General features: G+C 36.8%; 2 protein-coding genes across 7 annotated transcripts; both read right to left on the reverse strand.

The window, feature by feature from the left end:
• Positions 1 to 1,740: 1,740 nt before the first annotated feature.
• On the reverse strand, positions 1,741 to 5,377 carry LOC116205977 (short-chain dehydrogenase TIC 32, chloroplastic-like). 6 transcript variants are annotated; one of them, XM_031538692.1, is made up of 9 exons: positions 5,091 to 5,377; positions 4,709 to 4,921; positions 4,104 to 4,335; positions 3,641 to 3,720; positions 3,330 to 3,486; positions 3,060 to 3,141; positions 2,692 to 2,779; positions 2,425 to 2,471; positions 1,741 to 2,313 (listed from the first exon to the last, which is right to left on the reverse strand). In XM_031538692.1, exons 2-9 carry the CDS (start codon positions 4,830 to 4,832, stop codon positions 2,107 to 2,109), a joined length of 1,017 nt encoding a protein of 338 aa, XP_031394552.1. In that variant the 5' UTR covers positions 4,833 to 4,921; positions 5,091 to 5,377; the 3' UTR covers positions 1,741 to 2,106. The 6 variants fall into 6 exon arrangements, with proteins under 6 accessions (XP_031394552.1, XP_031394551.1, XP_031394553.1 ...); XM_031538691.1 differs by having other exon boundaries at positions 4,709 to 4,926; XM_031538693.1 differs by having other exon boundaries at positions 5,087 to 5,377.
• A 4,995-nt stretch (positions 5,378 to 10,372) lies between these two features.
• Positions 10,373 to 10,818, reverse strand: LOC116203328 (uncharacterized mitochondrial protein AtMg00300-like). Its single transcript, XM_031535020.1, has 2 exons — positions 10,450 to 10,818; positions 10,373 to 10,399 (listed from the first exon to the last, which is right to left on the reverse strand). The coding sequence occupies exons 1-2, from the start codon at positions 10,816 to 10,818 to the stop codon at positions 10,373 to 10,375; spliced, it is 396 nt and encodes a 131-aa protein (XP_031390880.1).
• Positions 10,819 to 15,720: the final 4,902 nt, after the last annotated feature.

A 15,720-nucleotide genomic window follows, 5' to 3' on the forward strand; every position in this document is an offset into this window, starting at 1 on the left:
CTCTCTACGTGCACGTTTTTTCCTAATAGAATTAATGAAATGTTAATGGTATGGTACGTACACAAACATATATATATATATATATATATATTTTTGCTGAATAACAAATATATATATATATATATATATATTGTGTGTGTGTGGATGCGTTTGGATGTGCATGATATTTTTTAAGAGGAGCGTACGTTGGTGGTGGAAGGATTAGTACGTTGGTGTCTGCCGTTGTTGGCTAAAATGAATGCATCCATTGGCCCCTTCAAAAGCTTCCATTAATCATTTGGGCTTCAGCTTCATCTTATCGTGTCGACATCAATTTCATGTTTGACTATACAAAGAAAAGTTAGTAATTCTGGAGATCAATATATTGATTGATAAAGATGAATAATATTCAATTTCCCGCAGAAATTGTATCTTTAAGTTTGTGTCTGCCACAAAGCCCTTATCAATGGACATGGTACTCTCATGAATACGCATAATTTGCATGCCATAATGTTATAGCAGCAAAAAACAAAATAAATTTTTATAATTTTTAAGTATAACATTAATTATGTTATTAGTAAATTAGCAAGATAAAAATAAAAGGATGATAGGTGCATACACGGGCCAGCTTGATAGAATTTATATATGACCTTATGGATAAGTCTAGTAGCCGTGTACAAAGACATGCCCTTTTTATGGACAATTGTGTAAAATAATAATTACAGTTGAGATTACATTAATACGAAGTAAATATCCATTATTATATTTTATATATGTGTGTGTGTGTTTTCTAGCTATGTTTGGATGTTATCGATTAAGGTTTAAACCCCTTGACAGAAACGATCTTATTGAATGGCAGCAATTTGCAAAAAATTTAAGACTCATACTATATTTTGAGAAATTAATTAGAGCGAATAGCTTACCTTTACTTGTTAACTAAGTGCATTCTCACGCTTTACGTGAATATGTAAAAAAACTAATAAAATTTTATATATTCCAAATTTGTGAAGAAAATTTTCAATTTATGTAGAGAAAGTTTTCTTTTCAAGATTGCTTTTAATATTTATTCGAGATTGGAAAATAAATTATTTTTTGAAGAAAGTATTTAATATTTAGTCACGAAATGAGAAGTTTATTTCAGTTTTTGATATAATAATTAATAATGATTATTATGATGTAGTAGTCAAATAGTCACTCAACCGTAAGCGAAGAAAGTTTATACACATTATGAAATGTGTGGTGCTTTTTTCATTTTACTCTCTATATATTATAATTGATAATTGATTGATTGATATTTAAAGTACTTTATAAAAGAGATTATATTAGCTAGCTTATCGTAGTGCATTGCCGGACTATTTTTCTAGCACTTCCTATAAAGTATAGACTTAGAAATCAAATTCGATTGAGAAGAAATTGGTCCTAACCATACCATGAATTGCTTTCCTTAAACGCATGCTAGCTCCTCCATGCGCCTCCCAAACTCGAAGATACTCTTTTCATTAGTTTTTGCTAAATCAACCAACCACATGGTGGTGGTGAACCGACCCCATGTTCCACTTACACATTAAATAAATTAATACCCCTTAGTTATTATATTACATAATTAGAAATAAATTGACCCTTTTATCTCATTCAAATGGAGCCTCTCCATGTACTGTATAATTAATTAACTACACATGCTAGGAAATAAAATAGTGTGCCACATTGGAATAGGTGCCTTCCAAGCACTTCCACTATCATTATTATTCAAACTCACAAGGATCCACAGAGTGTATAATATAATATTAATGTTTAATCATTGTATCATCATAACAAAACTTAGTCCATGGAAAATCTAAAACCTTGTTCAGCCCAAAATCATTAATCCATTAATTAATTAAACAACTCCCTAGGAAGTTGCCTCCCCTTGTCCCAACTAATAACCAACCCATTACACCTTAATCACATACATACACATATACATATGTAAAGATCTCCCTCTGGCTCTAGCCAGCTCCTCCCTATAATTAAAATCTATACACCTCTACACTTCATACACATTTTTCCAGCTCTCTATATGATTTTTAACTATTTCCTTATATCATGACCTATTTGAATGAAAATCGAAAATTATTTATTCTAATTAATCTAATTAATCGATGACAGATAATTTTCCAAAGCAGCTTTCGGGTCCTTGGAAGAAACTACGGTGTCGGAGAAGACCCAGATCCTTGCGGCTTCGGTCAAGTTCATGGCTTGTTTTGACGGAGTAGCCTCGTTGCAGTCTACGAAATACTTCCCCGATACATTCAACAGCCTCGGATGAACCGCAGCGTAACATGTAGTGGCAGCAGCCTGTGGCACCATTTTTGTTTGATTTATCAAAATTCAAAGAGAGTGAATTTAACAGGAGGGAAAAAAAAAAACTGAAGGATGCATTTTGAAAAATTTATCCATTATTAGTACCTGAGGGATCGTCTTCAGAAGCTTGGAAGCCAATAAAAACACAAGATCTGCATAAAAATTAAGAAATTAAAAGAAACTTAATGAACTATCCTTGGGAGGCCAAGATAGAAGGATGTTGATACAATAATTTATAATAAAGTAAATGCTTATGCAGTATTTAGGTTATACGCTATGATATCACGTAAAATTTTAAAAGAATCACTATCAAATATTCTAAAATGTTAATACAATTAAATGAAGGCTGCAGAAAGTGATACGCGTGCTGACCCGTGATGAAGCCTTCTCGCTCTCGGGTAAGCCGAGTCCTCACTACGCCCGGATGTACGCAATTTGCTGTCACATTTGCCCCCATGTCCTACAAAATCAAATAGAAAAAAAAAGATCATAAAATCATATGGATGATGCGAAAAAAAAGGATCCAAATTCATGGAACAAATAATCAGATTAATATAAGAACCCAAGAAAGAAAGCAACAAAATTCGCTTTTTTTCAATATGTCAGCAAAGCAAACCAATGATAATAAATGTATAAAAGGACAATATATTCATCAAAGATTACGCAATTATTATCATTCGTTTTAATAATAATATCATTTAATATGAGCAATTATAAATCACACAACCAAACCAACCCACCTTGAGCCTGTAAGCGAGCTCTTTGGTGTGCAAGACGTTGCAGAGCTTCGAGAGCGCATAGGCACGTGTCGCGTCGTACTGACTGAGTCGACCCAGCACGCACGCACCCACACACACACACACACACAGAGTCAGTCAAAATCCGAGTCAACCTCCTCTCATTCCATTCATTCATTGCGAGTCATATTAGCAATTACAACTCTCCATAAACAATAATTCATTCATTGATCATTGATAGAAGGATTATGATTGTCCGGCATGACAAATTACCGCTTGTTTCGGGTTATGACCCCAAGATTTTGGATTATGTCGCCAGAGACCCAGCCATGGATCCCCGATGTAACGTTCACTATCCGGCCCTGGATGCCGGTGGCGCTTGCTGTTTCAGCCATCTTGTTCACTAGCAGCTTCGTCAAGAGGAAATGACCTAAACCAGATTTACCCCATAATTAATTATAATAATAATAATATAACGTGAATAAACAGATTACCAATATGTAGTAAGGTCATGTATACTTTTCTTGCTGAGTTAATAAGTCATGTAATAATTTGTTTAATTGTGGTGGATAGATGTTAATTACCTAAGTAATTAGTGGCGAAGGTCATCTCGATCCCGTCTTCGGATATTGCATGGTTGTGAGTGAACTTACCAGCATTATTTCTGCAATTTATTAAAGAAAATAATCAACATATATTCAGCATGATTTTCCTTTAGAAAAAGAACCAAAAATACTTTTTCTTTTTGTTTTTCTGTTCTTGGAAAAAAAGAGCAGTAATGCCATTGGATTGATTCATCGACGGGGAAAAATAATTGGAAATTAAAGGCAAACATTGCTCCTAAAAAACAAAAAGAGAAAAAAAAATTCAATTTTTTTTTATAAGAGAAACGTACTATATGAGCTAGTCAAAGGAAAAAGAAAATAATGAAAAAGGGAAATTTACCGGCTTAAATTAAATCCAAAAGTTTGATTTCAGACAAATGCGTGTATACTATCAATTTCATGGGGGGGGGGGGGGGGGGGGGGGGGGGTTACTTCTACGTACATGAGGAGGTTGAGGGGCAAGTTGAGGGACTCGAACTCGGACGCAAACTTCCTCACGGAGCTGAGGGAGCTGAGGTCGAGAGCCATGACGAGGATCTCCGAGTCAGGAAACTCTGCCACTATACGGGCACGGGCTTCCTCGGCCGCCTTCAGATTCCGGGCCGGGAGCACCAGCCTGGCCCCTCGCTTCGCCAACACCCGAGCCACTTCGGCTCCGATCCCTGACGTCGCACCTGACCATTATCACGACACATAGGAACCAAATTTATCACTAAACTTTTCGAATAATTCAGGAGAACATAAGGTGCTGAATTATAGTGAAGGTGATCGATTATGGAAAAAGGAAAACTGTTTAGGTTTGCCGAAAACGGAGAGATTTGATCGGCGGAGATGACTCGAAACATCACGGAATGAATGAAACTGTCGTACAAATTGAGACCACTTTCTTTTCGTAGGGTGACTCCATTCCATCATAACTAACGAACGAAACGTGGTCCACGCACGAATATGAACAAGAGAGCATGACACCCTTCACTGGAAAATGGTCCAAACCGTAGGTCGGGCCGAGCGTGTACGATAGGCAGATAGCGATTGTTACTTAATTACCGGTGATGATGGCGGTGACGGAGCGGAGGTCGGGGCAGCTCTCGGTGACCTCTTCGGCGGCGGACTTGGAGCCATAGCCGCTCGGCCCCGCCGTGCCGATTAGGTACCTCACCGTCTGCAGCATGTTTAAACCAATCGAATCCTCTGCTTTCACTCCTCCCCGGACCGTGACTGAATCAGTCTCTTTAATCCTTGCCCGGGTTTTCAACTGCACTGCACTGAAGGAACAGAACAGAGTGAGGCAGAGCGAGAGGGAGGCGTGGGCGGGGGTGAGCCTGTAGGGAGTTGACTGTTTTTAACGTGCGGGAATCCCAAGAGAAACAGAACAGGACAGGACAGAACAGAACAGAACAGAACAGAGAGAAGATAAAAACGTACGTGCCTGCTCTCCTCTTTCTGTTCTCTCTGTCTGAATAGGGTACTGAAGGTGAAGGCTCAAGCAAGAAAGAAAGGGAGAGGACAGGCCGCTTCGTCTTCTTTGTCAGACGCCCTGCACCACGCCGCTCTCTCTCTCTCTCTGTGTCTGATGATGGTGATGAAGAGTGTATAGCCGAAGCACAGAGGAAAGGGTTTGGGCTCGGATTTTATAATGGCCCCGTGCCCGTGGCTGGCCGGAGGGAGGGGAATACGGATTACATATTTGTCACTGATTGATGGAGATAAAATTTTGCATGATTGGGTTTAATTGTTGTATTTATTTATTCATTCATTCATTCATTCATTAATAATAATATTTTCTTTTTGGTTTACATTTTTGTAATCTTTATTAATTATGAATGCGTTAAATAATGGAATCCTAATCTGATCTTCTAATCTAATCAAATTGCTAATGGCTGAAAAGGTTTACTATAGATTCTTTTGTTTGTCTAAGTGTGGTGATGTGAACAAACGACGCGTGTGTGTCTATGTTCGGGTAGTATCCCGCCAATAGTACGGTACAACTGGCTTTATTACAGTTAGATTCGACATTTTATTTATTCATCATTTTTTTACTTATCAATCCAACGGTTATATAATCAGTAATACCATACCCGCTGACGGGATGACAAAATCTCCCCGTAATCGGATTGTTTCTTCTCTTTTTCCTTCCTATCTTCTTTTCTGTAATCACGAGAGAGAGAGAGAGAGAGAGAGAGAGAGAGAGCAGACAGACAGGACTTATTAAGGTGGACTGGAATGGACTGGACTGGACTGGACTGAGTTGATCTCTGTCACTGTACCCATCGTTTTTCTTCTTCTTCTTCACTGTTTGCCGGTGAGAAGACTTGCCGTATCCCCATTTTCCAACGCGATGAGAAAATTCCATGCAAAAAGGTATTATCAATTTGTATATATACTCAGACACATGATGCAATTTATAAATTGAACTATTATTGCGAACTTTGCCTGTTGTATAGGGATTTGAAACGTATCAGAAAAAGCAATGCTTAATAGGTAATCTCAACCAGTAGGCTGTAATCTGCTTTAACGTAGAAGATGTTTGTGGATAGCCAAGGGATGGGATGTCTTGCCTTTATGATCAATTGCATTTTCCCTCTTTCTTTCAATAGTTTTTTTTTTACTTTGGTATCTTTGCTGCTTTTAAGTCCAAACAGGGTCTCCTTGTGATATGTCCGTTTCATTGCCTGCTTAATTTGCTTTTTTCTCTTGGCTTGGTATGGGGTGTGGGGCGTAGATGTGCTTTCCTGATTCCATTGGTAAGCATAAAAATTGCAATGTAATTTATTGTGAGTTTTCTATTTGTCTGGCATTACCCTATATTTCCAAACAGTAGAAGATATAAGAATTAATTAGAGAACAATTTAGGTGATTTAATTTAGTTTCATTTTTTATTTAAGGAAAGAAGTTTGGTGCGATTGCACAATTTGCCCGCTCGAATAATGAGGTCCTGCGTTCGACCCTCATCAATGGAAATTCCATGCCCCTTCATTAGTTTCCACACAATTCTTGTACTAGACATCGATTTTTCCTTATGATCGAAAGAAATTTAGTTTTTTCTTTTGGAAACACTTGTATCGCCAGAAATGGATTTGTGTAATATGCCATATGTTCATGCACATATTTTTGGATTGTCACTAATTTACATTCCAATTACAGGAGAAATTTCTAATTAGTCATATCACGATGAGAAAGAAACAATAAGATTTTTACAATAAAAAATAATTATGACAATTGTTTGAGAATTAGTACTCATTTTTTCATTTCTTTCTTGCAGTCTAATTAGTATTTATCAGACAACATGGCAAGATAAAATTACCGAAAAATTTCTCTCCGTATAGGGTGATTTTATAAAGATACATTAAAAAAAGAATATATCACAAAGAAACTGTCTAACGTCTCTTAAAAAACTTAGGTTTCGTTTGGAAGTGTGGTAGCGGTTAGACAAATACTTATTTTATTGAGTTTTAAGCAGAAGGGGTATTCGGTGAATTCTTTCAAAACTATGGTTTGACTAATTTCAACTATTGAAACGTCATTTTTTTCAAGCGGGTTGATAAGTGCTCATAAAAACTATTTTTACTTATTCTCTATTTTAAACATTAATTTTAATTTCATCAATTTCAAATTGTTACATTCCAAATGCTTTAGTTTATTTTGAAATTCATTTATTTTCAGCGGTTATACTTCGGCACTTTTATTTCAGCAATAGCGCTTCCAAACAAAGCCTTGGTCGCCCTGTTAAGTATTTCTAGAGACGTCAGTTTTCATCCATTTATTTATTTATTTGTTTTTTATTTACCTATCAAAAAATTATACATTTATTAACTTGTTTCTTATTAATTGATGGAATAAAAGGAGGTTTAGAATGAATATTTCCTTTCTATACATTTTATTTTCATAAATCTAAGTACTTTTAGAATTGCATTGTTTGTGGTCAATTTTAAGTTTTTTACTAAATCCTTCATTTTTCGTCCTCTTTTTAATCAATTATAGCGACTAGTTATTTATTTTACTTCAAAAAATAGTAATAATTCTGGGAAAATAGAGAGAAAAAAAAAAGAGAGAGAACAAAGAGGTAAAGGAATTAGAAAAGTGGTGGGTAGCTTGACATCGGCCACCACTTGCCAGAGGAGAGGAGGCCGTCGGAGCTGTCACTGCACTCCTCACCACCAACATTTTGCTCTCTCTCTCTCTCTCTCTCTCTCTCTCTCTCTCTCTCGCAAGGGAAGTTGGCGACTTCTCTAGAGGCCAATCAAGCGAATTGTTATCACTGCTTTCCAAAGATTAACAAACTACTGTAATATATATGTATGTCGACCCAATGAATTCAAACTCTATTGAAAAAGTGATTAAATTAATTTTTAGTTCAAACTCATACATGTATAGCCGATTAGCTGCGTATCGTTCAAATTGGGTCGTGAAATTAAATGCAGAAGTGTAAATCATCAGAATCGCCCAGGAGCGATCAACATGTTAGTGAAGTGAAGAGAATAATCCTTTATTTTTCCGATAGAGACTGACCTCGTTGTTAATTGTTAATATATAGATTATTTTCATAAACCATGTTCACGTACTATATACCCTATGAATTTAACAAATCAAGTCACATTATGGTCCATGCGCTCATGTCTTTATATATATAATAGTGTAATGATTCCCTCGGCTGCATGGTAGCACGGTTCTTGTCTCGAATAATTAACCTATTCCCTTGCACGTCTTATCCCGTTAAAATCCGTTCTCTGTAATCTTCTTTTGTACTACCTCCATATCTTTGTTGTTCCAAAGTTTGTTGCTTCTAATCTTGAGAAGATTTTTAGATCTTTTCTCTGTGGGGGGTGAGACTGATTCGAAAAAGATGTGTTTAGCGAAATGGGAAGTTGTTTCTTTGCCCAAAGAGAGTGGGGATGCGAGTGTTGGTTCTATGCTTAACAAGAATACATCGATGTTAGCTAAATGGCTTTAGAGATTTGGGTCAAAGGGTGATTCACTATCGAAAAAGGTTATTTGCAACATCCACCACTTATCTCTCTCTTCTTGGCTTCCCTCACAATGTATATTCTCCTCTAGAAGTCCTTGGTCTTCTATCATTAGAACATGCTCCATGGATCCTTTCGTTCATTAAATCTTGTCTTCCAATATTTCAATCTCGATTGGAAATGGTCAAAGTACACTATTTTGGTCTAATACATGGATTGTGAATGAGCCCCTTAAATATAGTTTTCCAAGACTTTTCTCGCTATCTATTCATGAAATATGTTTGTGGGAAGACTCAGGTTGGCATTGGTGTTTCCGATGGAGAAGATTATTCGAATGGGAGCTAGAATTGCTAGATGGTCTAATTTCTCTGCTTGACTCTTGCAAATTATACCAAGGATACTCTAACAAGATCATTTGGAAACCCACTATTGATGGTGAATTCATTGTGAAGTCTCTTTGTAGACTTTTATCCACTCCATCCCAGCAGGTGGACTTGGCTTTCTCGTATTCTATTGCATGGTGTGGATTAGCTCCTCCAAAGGTGGAATTCTTTGCTTGGCTAGCTTTCCACAAGAAGATCAATACAAAAGATGTTTTGTTGAAGAAGGGTTTTATTACCTCAAACCATACTAGTTGCCTTTTTGCACTTCTAAACCAAAAGCAATAATGTTGCGCCTGATATATGATAGTGGAAGACAATATGAACGAAAAGCAGAAATGACACACGAAATTGATTACCCAGTTCGTCAATAATTATGACAATTGTCTGGGGGCGCCGTTAAGTCAGGTATTCTATTATTTTGAGTTAAGGTTACAAGAGATATAAGCTGTTACTTATAAAGAGAACAAACCTTAATTACATCACCAATGGGCCGCTCTTGATATGGAATCACAGTACTTCATGCTCCATAACTCAACAATCTCCTACTTGGACACTGAACACGAATGTAATTATCTCTTCATCTTCCATTGCAAACTCCCACTTGCTCGAGTGCTCACTCTGCATAGCCTCAGCATAACATTCTGGCTCACCACTATCAGTCAACAAAAGATAGTGTAAAGAGGGCGAGTACCTTTCCGGTGCGTGATGTTGTCTTTCTGATCTCCTCAATGGATCTACTGGCGTACTTGGTTCTACCTTAACAACCTCCTGGTCATTCTGAATTTTGCTAACACGTGAGTTTGAAATATCCAATTCAACAAACTGAGGCTTTTTACCTTGAGTACCTGCACTATCAATGTCTGGTGCACCCAACCTGTCTTTGTACAAGACATGCTCATTAAAAATAACATCTCGACTTCGAATTATTTTTCGATTCTGATCATCCCAAAATCTATAACCAAATTCATCATCGCCATATCCAATGAAAGTACATTTCACAGATTTTGCATCCAGTTTACTTCTAGCAGTGGCATCAACATGAACATACGAAACACAACCAAATACTTTAAGAAATGACAGGTTTACCTCTTTACCACTCCAAGCCTCTTCTGGTATGCCGTTATCCAAAGGAACTGATGGTTCTCTATTAATTAAGAAAGCAGCAGTGTTAACTGCATCTGCCCAAACTATCTTCGGTAACCCACACTTCAATTGCATGCACCTAGCACGTTCATTCAAGGTTCTGTTCATTCGTTCTGCAACCTCGTTCTGTTGAGGGGTCCCTCTAACAATTTTCTCCGAACTCATCGAGCTCATATTCTCCACCATTATCAGATCTCAAACACTTTACCTTCAGGCCCGTTTCATTTTCTACCAAAGCTTTCCACTTTCTGAAAGCATCAAAAGCGTCAGATTTACGTTTAAGAAAATAAACCCATACCTTCCTCGTGAAGTCGTCAATGAAGGTCATGTAATATGATGCGCCACCAAGAGATGTGATCGGTGTTGATCCCCATAAGTCACTATGTACGAGCTCCAACTTCTGCTCCTTCAAAGTTCTACTAGCCTTCGAAAAACTAACTCTTTTCTGCTTCCCGAATACACAATCCTCACATAATCCAAGCTTAACTGTTTTTAGACCTGATAGTTTGCCCTTTGAACATAATTGTTTCATCCCTTTCTCACTCATGTGGCCAAGCCTACAATGCCACAAATCTGCATTGCTGTTTGCACTAGCAAGTGCAATGCTATCATGGCTGTTCACGATCATGTACAGTGTACCCTCCTTCTTACCTCGAGCCACCACCATGGCCCCTTTGATTATTTTCCAAGAACTAGAGCCAAATGACAGGTCATAACCCTCGTCATCCAACTGCCCTACAGAAATCAGATTCCTCTTCAAACCAGGAATGTGTCGCACACCACGCAACTGCCATATGAGTCCATTCGGTGTTTTAATCCAAACATCTCCCTTCCCTGCTTCTTCGTTACACCTTTTCTTGGAAAGTTTGGTGCCATTTTATATCGTAGTGAGGTTCTTTTGGGTGCTTTGCTGAAGATCTGCCCTCTTCCTTTCTCCAATGATCTCAATTGGTTGTGGGAAAGTTTCAAGGAAGGCATGGTCTATGCTATCCTATGTTATCGTTTGGTCCTTTTGGCTTGCGAGGAATGATGTCATTTTTAATGCAAATGAAGTTGATGTCCATGGTCTCTTGGAGATTATTTTCCTTCGTCTATCAACTTGGGTCAAGGTCATCCAAGTCGATCATCAGAAGGTATCCATAGATGGTCAAATAGCAGATACAAGCGCCCCCATATCTCTTCGTCTGCTCCTCCTGCAAGTTGGATCAAATGGAACACTAATGGATCTTCTCTTGGCAAATCCGGTCCGTCCGGTATCGGATGTGTTCTTAGGAAGTCTGATGGTTGTATTATGTGCATGTTCTCTTCTTCATCGGGCATAATTGATTCAAATTAAGCTCAATAAGGAAAGTTCTTCAAGTTTCTTCATCGAATCCTTCATTCTTTAGCTCTTCTCTCATAATCGATTCTAACTCTAAGAACGTGGTTTCTTGGATCAATAAGACATCGGGCTTCCCATGGAGATACAAGAGTTTCTTCTTAGATATTCACCTGTTTTCCCTTCACTTTCGTCAAGTTCGATTCCAACATTTTCCAAGGGAATCAAACACTTTCGCGGATTGGTTAGCTAAATCAGGGGTCAATAGAGTTTCGGATTTTGTTGCTTGGATGTAGCACAAATCTTTTCATCGTAATTACTTCCTGTTAACGTTTGTTGTTGTGTATAACATATGAGATCCTTGATTTCTTTGTTGTACTCTACAATATTTTCTTAATTGAAATTTTAGATGAGTTATAAAAAAAAAACCTATTTCATGACATAAGACACAATACAATAAAACAGAAGAAAATAAGAAGAAAAGCAGGTAAGATAAATTAAATTTGATGTTTAATTTCAAGAAGCAAAAAAAAAAAAAAAAAGCAGAGCCCTGATTTTATCGACCCAATAAAATTCAAAGAAATCAAGGGATTACTCTTCTACCGATGCCATCAAATCTTTTTCATGTGTAGCTAGCTTTGCTTTTCTTCAAAGTTAAGTTTAATTTGTAGCTATTAGCTGTCCTAATAGGCTAATATACATGTCCATTCTTATATGTTCATGATCCAGCATCCTATATATATACATATATTTATGTATGTTATTGCCTTATATTCATATTCTAATAATTCCTAAATTTTCTTGTAACTGCATGCAAAGCACCAGACGATGTTTTATGCTAGATATTTGGGCCAACCTTTTTTTTTTTTATCATGCATAATATTATCAATCTGTAGTAGCATCTACATAAAAGTTCGAATACCCCTCATATGTACATAGAGAGTGAAAATTTGACATGTAACCGAACTGGCATATGTCATGAGTGAGAGAGTTTTCCAACATCGGGATCCAAGTACATAACCATTCAGTAAAAAGATTTAACATACTAGTAATATCCGAAACTATACTTCTAATCTCCCATGGTGCATTGCGTGGGTGTAAAATGACATCTACTAATAGCATGGCGTCACAATGTAGCCAGATCTTTCTCCATCCTCGGTCAGCAACTATGGATAGAGTAAGAATGACATATTTGGCTTCTGCCTGTAGTGGCTTTGTTTCATGCGAGATTTGGAACCATGAGAGTGCCGATGGTCTATTTGGTTGCTGCAAGACACCAACAAGGCATGATCTGCTGATGTTCCAGGCTGTATCAGTGCTAATGAAGCCCCCATTCTGATCCTGTAGGTTCCAGCCTTGATTCCAGCTGTTGTGGTGCAAATGTCGAGCTTCCTTCTTGTTGTCCTATGTTGTGTCCCGTGCTGAGTGCTCCCTCTATGTCCTCTTGATTTTTTTTTGATAGTTTCGTGTACGTTTGTAGATTTACTTGAGTGTGAGACATCATTCTGTGAGATCCACAATTGATAAAGAGTAATGGCGGCATATAATGAAAAGCAAACTTTATCATCAAAGTTTGTAATCAAGGTAGATGGAGGGCAAATAACGAAGTAGATCAAATCCTTGACAGCGGTGTTTGGGATAATGCTTGATTGCATATCCCAACCTTATACAAAATTGAAATGTATAATGACACTCCATAATCCACTACTTTATAATCCTTCTTACCACGCAATCCAAACAAGTAATTAATTCACCCAAAAAAAAAACTCTTAATCGCACCCTTGAAGCGACATTGCTCACTTCGGCCACCACCCATAGTGCTTGCTGGATACTTAATTATTCAATTAGCTTAGTCGGTTATGTTAATTCTATCAAAAAAATGAGCCAAGAAAAACGTTGTGGCGATAGTACAAGCTGAGGTGGCGTGAGAAATTTAATTTGGGGCCGGAGATTAGTGAATTATTATGATTTTTCCGGTAGAAATTATTATGAAATTAATTATTATGTGAAATAATTAATTGGGGAACGCTCTCCCCGCAAATAAAATAAAGAGAAAATTATAATAAAAAAAAAGTCATCGCACGTGAGGGCTGCTCAAGTTGCATTGTCAAGTCAGTCAAATGATCCTACGGCCTTGAATTTGGCAACATTGGGAACTATAAACAAAAATTAAAGATTTTACATGGTCAATCTATTTATATTTTCCTATTATGGATAGTTTGTTTCCTTTTACTTTTTTAATTTTTGTCTGCAAAAATGAAATCTTGGGATACTCAAATCTACAGCCAAAGCCATACTCTTTTCTTCGTCGACTCGTAGAAAATCAACACCATGAGTCAAAGCCATGTCATAACTCACCCAACATCGTCATTTAAAAAAAAAAAAGCCAGTAGACTTAAAAAAGAAAAGATAATTAAAGAGAAATAAAATGAGAAAGTCCTCACTATAGTGAGGATCAACTCAACCTTTTTGTAGTAAGTCGACAGCGATGCGACCTTGCTTTCTCATCGTCATCCCAAGCTAACTTTATGAATGTACGTGAACAATGCAAAGCCATGTTTGGGAACAAAGAGTTTTATTTCTGTCAACGTGTTATAAGAAGCGCATAAAATTGTGAAACCATGCTCCTGTCATTAAACATAATAGTTAAGAAATATTAAAAATATATGCAAAAAAATTATCAGAGTTGTTCTTAAAGCATATTAATTGTGTGGAGTTAATTACTGCAATAAACTCCTTTCTCTCTATCCCTCTTTCCGATCATAAGTGAAACTTATGAGTTCACTATAATGATAGAAAATAAAGCGAGATACATATAAGTCTATCATCGGTGCCTTGTGCCACCGTATTAAAACCCCTTCATCACTCTCATTGTCTCTCTTTGGTCATTCAAGTAAAATGCTTCCTTTATTTTCCTTTTGCAAGCGATTTATACTTTCATAAGTAATTACACATTTACTTCGCGATTCCTTGTTTATGATTATTATTTTTCTTATGAGATCAATTATCTAATTTATTTACATAATTCCTTGACTTTTACTTGTACCTTTGAAACAATGTAGACCAAAATTAAGAAAAAAAAAACTGTTAGTTTGAAAGTGAGGCCACATGTGTAAAAATTCCGCACATAATGCGTCTAGTATATCCCAAATAAACAATAACATGGCTGGCCACTCTTAACAATAACTAGGCAAACAATAACATTTCATTTTCTCATCAACCCTCTACCTTTCTATGAGATATACACATTTTTATGAAGAAAATAAATCAAGTACAAAAGCTGGATAAACGTAGAGTTAAGACAAATCATGTTATATACATATTGCTTTTGCTAGGACTGGCATGCACGATTTAAGCTTATTAAATATTCAAAATCATTCAACTAAAAATAAATAAATATATTTCGGTGAACAAATACATATATATATGTGTGTGTGTGTGTGTATTATTATACGCATCATTCCACTATATGGAATTTCCCGAGATTCTGCTTGAAGATTTGATTGAAACAACTTTGCAATTTGTCATTTATGAATGTGGCTGCAAATTGTAATCTTCAGATTGGATTATGGAAGTAGTGCGTGTGCATGGGTCCTCCTTTAATTGCCAAAAAGTTGGATTAAAAAAAAAAAAAACAGAGAGAGCGAGAGAGAGAAAGAGAGAAACAATTGAACTTTTATGGAGCACTTCCAAAGGACTTGTGCCACAATGGGGGGACCTGATGACTTCATATTCCCCCCGACTTTTTCTTTGCTTCCCCATAACCACAGCCACATTTTCATCCCGTTGGATATCCCGAAACCTCAAAAAATCCCTTCCATTTCGTTCGTCCAACTCGTTTTCTTTTCACTTTTCTCTCTCCTCGCAGATGCTACATTACAGAAGGATTATCGAGAAGGAGAAAACGAAGGGAATATTTCCGTCCGGCATATTAAATAAAGAAATGGATATGCAATAAAGATTTTTTTTTGTTACAAAAAAAATTTGTGGAAGACACTACTCTCGTAATTCCGGGAATTGAGCATAGTGTTACTCTCCCTCCCAACAAGTACGTCTTCCGAAATTCGAATTCGTATTCTCCTCATAGGAGGTTGAATTTGCTTACCACTTCAACCAATAGATTGTTTATTGCAATAAAGATCTTTCATGTTCAATCTGCAGACCGAACATTCGCTGATTAATTAATTAATGTTAAACACTTCTAGACAATATCTTATATATGACAATGTATATTTGCATCTTCAGAATTCG

Source organism: Punica granatum, chromosome 4 (genome assembly GCF_007655135.1).
Source record: "Punica granatum isolate Tunisia-2019 chromosome 4, ASM765513v2, whole genome shotgun sequence".
Lineage (NCBI taxonomy): Eukaryota > Viridiplantae > Streptophyta > Magnoliopsida > Myrtales > Lythraceae > Punica > Punica granatum.